The sequence below is a fragment of the Mytilus trossulus genome, chromosome 6 (assembly GCF_036588685.1).
Source record: "Mytilus trossulus isolate FHL-02 chromosome 6, PNRI_Mtr1.1.1.hap1, whole genome shotgun sequence".
Classification (NCBI taxonomy): domain Eukaryota; kingdom Metazoa; phylum Mollusca; class Bivalvia; order Mytilida; family Mytilidae; genus Mytilus; species Mytilus trossulus.
The window spans coordinates 69,328,168-69,334,180 of record NC_086378.1 but is presented as its reverse complement, the minus strand read 5'-3'; the positions used below and the strand labels follow the sequence as shown (position 1 = coordinate 69,334,180).

The window sequence follows — 6,013 nt, the reverse complement described above, 5'->3', positions numbered from 1 at the left end:
ATGATGTTTGAAGGCAGATTCAATGCAATGCCACCAGGTCTATATCACTTTTTTTGAACTCCTTGTATCTCAGGTCCAGTGTCATTATACTTATCACTTTCTGAAGGTCATCAATCATTATCTGTTTTACCTTCTTTTTCACCTTTGTGTCAAGATTGGACAATACCTTTGGTTATTTATATGCCCCTTTTATGGCTATAATGTTTTAGGTCTATGCATTCGTCCATTTATCTATCTGTCCTGGTTCAGGTTTTAGATTTAAGGTTAAAGTTTTTGGTCAAGGTAGTTTTTGATGAAGTTCAATCAACTTGAAACTTAGTACACATGTTTCCTATGCTTAAAACCTAATAAAGAACGAGATTAACACAGTCTTTCAACTGTATCTTGTTGAATACAAAAACGGAAGATAATTTCTGGAATTTGCCTAATGTGTTTTTGCATTGTAGCTCAAAATAGCTACACTTATAGTTACGGAAATGGTAACAGAAAAATAACATGTATTTTCCATCCCTAAACGAACCCAAAGTTATGATGAATAGTAAAGTGACACGAAATTAACATTGTGCGAAATATCTCTTTGTTACTTTATTTGGTAGATAAAGACATCATGATTGAATTGTGTTAAATGCCCCTCTCAGCACTATTGGCTATTTCGTGGCGATCAGTTTTTATTTGTGAAGGAAGCCTGAGTGCAGGGAGCTAGAGAACCATGAGTTAGAGAACCACTTGCATTCGACAGGAATCTAAAGCACCTGTCACGTCTAGGGTTCAAACACTTTAGTGTTGACAGGCTGGTGATAAGTAGATAAACTACTTGGACTATTCTGTTACTCAAGCTGCAGCTTTAAAATATGTATTGAAGACCCACTTGTGGCCTTCGGCTGTTTTCTGCTCTTTGGTCAGATTGTAGTCTCTTTGACACATTCACGTTTTTCATGTCCAATTCTAAGCTTAATCTTAAGCATGGATACTTCTTATCTATTACAGAAAAGATGTTACGGACAGATGATGATATAAATTTCTACACTGTACTATCGACTTGTATATGTAAGAGAAGATTTCATATGTCATAAAAGGTACAGGAAAACACGCTAAGCCAATTGGAAGAAAATTTAAATGACTGACGACTTAAATCACATTTACACACAGAAAATCACGATGTTTTATTCAATATTATCTGAGTTTCAAGACAAAATTTAGTTTATTACTTGTCCATACTTAAGTGAAACCAAAATTCTTGTCTGTGTAAAAGAAGTCTTTCATTTGTATGTACTTATGGTACATATAGTAGTAATTTCATTTTAAATTTATGTGTAATACAAGTCAAGGAGTTTAGTTCTGAATAAGCCATTCAAATACACTCATCATAGATGCCATGATTGAAATTTTGTAATTACGTTGGATGTGCGTTTTGTCTACATAGACTGGTCAGTAACGCTCGAATAAAAAAAAAAGTTTAATGAAGTACAAAGTTGAAGAGCATCGAGGACAAAAAAAATCCTTAAAATTTTGCTAAATGCAGCGAAGGTAATCGATTCCTGAGGTATTAATATTGCAAAAAATCAATGTTTTGTGAACAATTACTTAAAATATGACCATATCAAGGATAATTAATTTCAACACGGATCTGTCAGCCTGGAATGATAAAGTATGGCAAAATAAAAACAAGCATTTCAAAAACAAAATTTAATTTCCCAACAAATTATTTCAGTGTACATATTATTCTACAAAAACTACATAATTTAGAATGAAATATAATAGCAAATGCAAAATAGACATATATACACCTTTTAATATATCTCATATCTACTAGAATATGGCTTTATTTCCCAAAATACAATTTTAATCTTTCAATAATCAGAAATAGATACGAATATTGCAAATACACATAAATATTGTTGTGTAGAAATCTCGTTCTAAATCAGTAAACAATAATGTTAAGTAATACATTCGAGTAAAAGGAATAGGGAATTTTTTATTACAGATTAATAAGTTATTAAATAATGCAACCTTGTAAAGAAATGAAAATCACTGAAATATATATAATAACAATTCAAGCGATTTAAAACCATTTCTGACTCAATATCACGCACTTACCTCTTATATGACAGCCTTTAATTCAGTTTAGCTAAGCATTAATTAGGTTGATTTAAGAAAAGCCATAGTTTGAGTTTATTCCATGTATTTTCAAGATCTTTTTCGTTCATTGGCCATTCAACAAGAGCAATGTCTTTCCACAACACTGCTAATTCGTGTGGAATTTCTTCTGACTCTAAATCTTTTGTAATAACAATTATTTTCTGTAAATTTTGTGAAAAGTGATGATATTTTGCTCTTTCTATTGCATATTCACCCCACAAATCAAGTTTGAAAGAAGATGTTACGAAAAAAATTATATGCCTGCTCTGTTCGATGTTATCTGCAATTTCATCAGCAATAGGTTTTCCTACATTAAAATCTCTGTCAGGTATACACATTTGAAGCCCCCATTTTCTTTCTAATTTGGGAATTAATACATATTTTACCCATGAAAGGCCACCTTCAGGATAGAACACAAAAACATCATACTTAAAATTTACAGCAATGCCCTTTTCTAGCATATTTCTAAAGCGTTTGTATAAATAAAATGAAATTCTCCATCTGAAACTGTAAACAAGCATAAAAGAAAGGAAAATCACAATAAATGCCACAAACACTCCGAGTACTGCTTTTAGCCACAATTTACTGTTACATCCTGCATACAAATCATTGAAATATAATGCAGCGTGATGTGTATTAATTTCTGTTGAATTTTTAAGGATACATTTATATGTTCCATTAGCATCAAGTGTCACATTAGTTTTATCAAGCCATCGAATAAAGTCAGTATTTGTACAGTCACATGCAAGTGCATTATTGTCTAAATTAAGTTTGAATCCGTGTTTTTCGTTTAACTGTGTGAAATGAGCCAGTAAGGACATATTTATATTGGTTAAAAGGTTATTGGTCACATCCAGTTCCTTGAGATTTGTTATTTTTGTGATCGCCAAAGGAATTTGTCTAAAAAGATTATTTGATAGATTCAAATAGCTTAACATTGTCATATGTTCAAATATATTAAGATTCAACTCCCATAAGAAGTTGTGAGAAATGTCAAGTGTTTCTGTTCTTGGTATAAAAGTGAAAATATTATTCTGCATCTTGCTTGTGATGTATAAATTTGCGTGTTCTATAATCAGCGTTCTGAGGTTTGATAGTGGATGCAAATGCAGAGTGTCGAAAATTACTCTTGAATCAATTCCTGTGACGTCCATATAATCTATTTCTGAACCGGCCAATATTTTCCCCTGATCAACAGTTTGACAGAAAGATACATCGAAACTTCTTACACTTGTATTTTCCGGTATGACCCATAATACAGGTTCACCGGTGCGGAAAATATGACTCATTTCTACGTCTTTTATGGAAGATGGTAATGTTATGACCCTGTCATTTGGAATACTACTCATGTTAAAATCTAAATGTTCAGTGACATTTATAAAACTTAAAGGTATATATGAATATTCGAACTTCCACAGATTACTGGTACTCGCAAAAAACTGTATTGTATTGTTAAGTTGATGTCCGTTAAACACTGAAAATCGATTTTTAGACAATGAAATTTCAAAAAGACATTCTGGTCTATCAAATGTTAAAAGTGATCCATTTTCAAAGTCTATAATATTATTGTTTGAAACATCGATAGCCTCCACACAAATTGTTTTCAAATATTGCATTAAGTCCTTAGTAATTATAACCTCATACCTGTACGTACTGTTGGTTGTTATTGATTCGTCATTTACATGATTAAAGTTGATAATTTCCATAGAACTATTTGCTAACGGTTTCAGAAGATAGAAAGCTTGGATTGGATGCATGTACGTGTTTGATATATCTAACACTTTCAGATGTGGGAAAGGTTCTAGTATTCCATTTTCTACTTTTACGAAATGTCGACATTTCCACAAATACAGATATTTAACACTTGAGTTAAAATTTGAAAACGTGCTGTTATTAATTTCTCGTACCTGACAATGGCTAAACTCCAATCTTTGAAGATTTTCCATTTTCTTGAATTCCGGTCCAAAGATAGGGAATGGTGCAAGATCAATAGTAAAATCTTCCAAGTTTATTAGTGTAGCAAACGCTCTATCTGGATAATGCGTCAAGCTTGTACGGTCAGAAAAATTCATATTTCTACTGACGTCGAGCACTCTTAACGTTGCAATAAATCTAAAAAGTGTTGGAGTGAACACTGATAAATTTAATTTATTTCCGGCTAGCTCTAGTGTTTGTAATGAGTCTAATCCATCGAATGCGCTAGGCTGTAGAATTATCAATTTGTTGTTATTAATTGTTAGTTTGATAAGTACACTTAAATTTTTAAAAGTGCCGTTTTCGATTATTTGTATTTCGTTTTGATCAAGGATAAGAACGTTAATGTGAACCGATAGATTTTTTGGCACCTCTGTCAAACTTTTATTTGTATAATTGACTGTCACTCTTTTGTCTACTGGTCCTTTGGTTGTTGCTGCAACGAGTACACATAACCAATACACAGCTGTACAGACTAAGCCCAAAACTGTGTGCATCATTTTTCTGAAATCCATTTTGCATTAATCCAATATGCTTGAATACAAGCAATTATATTAACAAGTACATTTTGCTAGATGTAAACAATACAATTCCTTGTTCGCATGTAAAAACCTAATTCATGTATTTTAAGCAGATCTGTAAAATGAATGAATTAAATAGTAGTTAATACCGGTACATATAATAATTTCATTGAAATAAATATAATGCATTTAAAAAAAAAGTAAACACATGGTGTAGATTTGATTCAAACAGTCATATAATACTCTAAAGGGCGTATATATAACATATGAAATGTTGAACTTGTATCAGGTAAAAAGACACATACAGGAAGAAATAAGGCCAAAGTTGTGATATTCTTTGGTTTCCGTTAGGTTTTGATTTTGATTGTTTATAGTCACATTTGAAAAAGGGAATACACAAAATTAATGTTGTTTTGTTTTGGAAATGTTTTTGAAATTATTCTAATAATTATTAGAAGTTAAAAGGAGCATTTGAACTTTAGTCTTATACATGTCTTTAAACCTCAATTTCAAAATAATAAATACATTGTAATATTGACCTTTTGCTTACAATATATATTTTTAATTTTTTTATCAATAATACAACTGATGTAAGATATTGGATTAAAACTGTATACTTATATAGTATATAGTTTATATGTTACCTTAATGACTGGCGGAAGGGTTTGAGATCAGAGACGGCCTTTAATACATTTGAAAAGATTGTATTGAGGTTTGGTCAGTGACCTAGTCGATATATATTTCAAGTAGAATAATCTATATATTTAAATAATGACATGCAAGGATTCAAGATGCGTACGATTTACTAGTGTTGAAAATCGCTTCTGGTTTCGTATTGAATGTTTATTTTATACACTTGGTCAACTATAAATTAAGAATATAAGTTCACTTACCAACTTTCAACTGTACACTTATGTATTTAAAGTATTATATTAAGTGAACCCACTTCATTTATAGAGTATATATGTAATTTTATATTTAGTTATATGTGAGTGTCCGATTTCGTGTTATGTGCAAAAATGTATATAACGATAAGTGAATGTAAAGGACGCTGTCTGGTTATTTTGAGTGAATGGCAACAGTAATCATTTGACAGTCACTTCATCTAAACAAGTGGCTCGTTACTTATACATCCAGCCATTGTGTTACTTCGCTATTGTAAATCAATGTATTCTTGTCTTTAATTTTTGCTCATGTGATTTGGCTTTATGCCTTTTTGTGCTTCTTTGTTAAATATTTGTTTGTTTAGTGATAAAGATTATTTTAGCACAATGTTGACTGCTGAACCCCTATTATTTTTTACATTTTCACCTACTATATATGTTTGCTTTGTTCACACATCGTTGTCAATATAATGGAATTCGATACGAATGTCATAC

General features: G+C 31.2%; 1 protein-coding gene across 1 annotated transcript; it reads right to left on the bottom strand.

Moving 5' to 3' along the window:
• Positions 1-1,743: 1,743 nt before the first annotated feature.
• Positions 1,744-5,590, bottom strand: LOC134721744 (toll-like receptor 4). The gene is made up of 2 exons (XM_063584931.1): positions 5,528-5,590; positions 1,744-4,749 (listed from the first exon to the last, which is right to left on the bottom strand). The coding sequence occupies exon 2, from the start codon at positions 4,626-4,628 to the stop codon at positions 2,136-2,138; it is 2,493 nt and encodes an 830-aa protein (XP_063441001.1). The 5' UTR covers positions 4,629-4,749; positions 5,528-5,590; the 3' UTR covers positions 1,744-2,135.
• Positions 5,591-6,013: the final 423 nt, after the last annotated feature.

Excerpts from the sequence above, each read along its gene's own strand:
- LOC134721744 (XM_063584931.1), bottom strand. The coding sequence starts at position 4,628 with ATGGATTTCAGAAAAATGATGCACACAGTTTTGGGCTTAGTCTGTACA.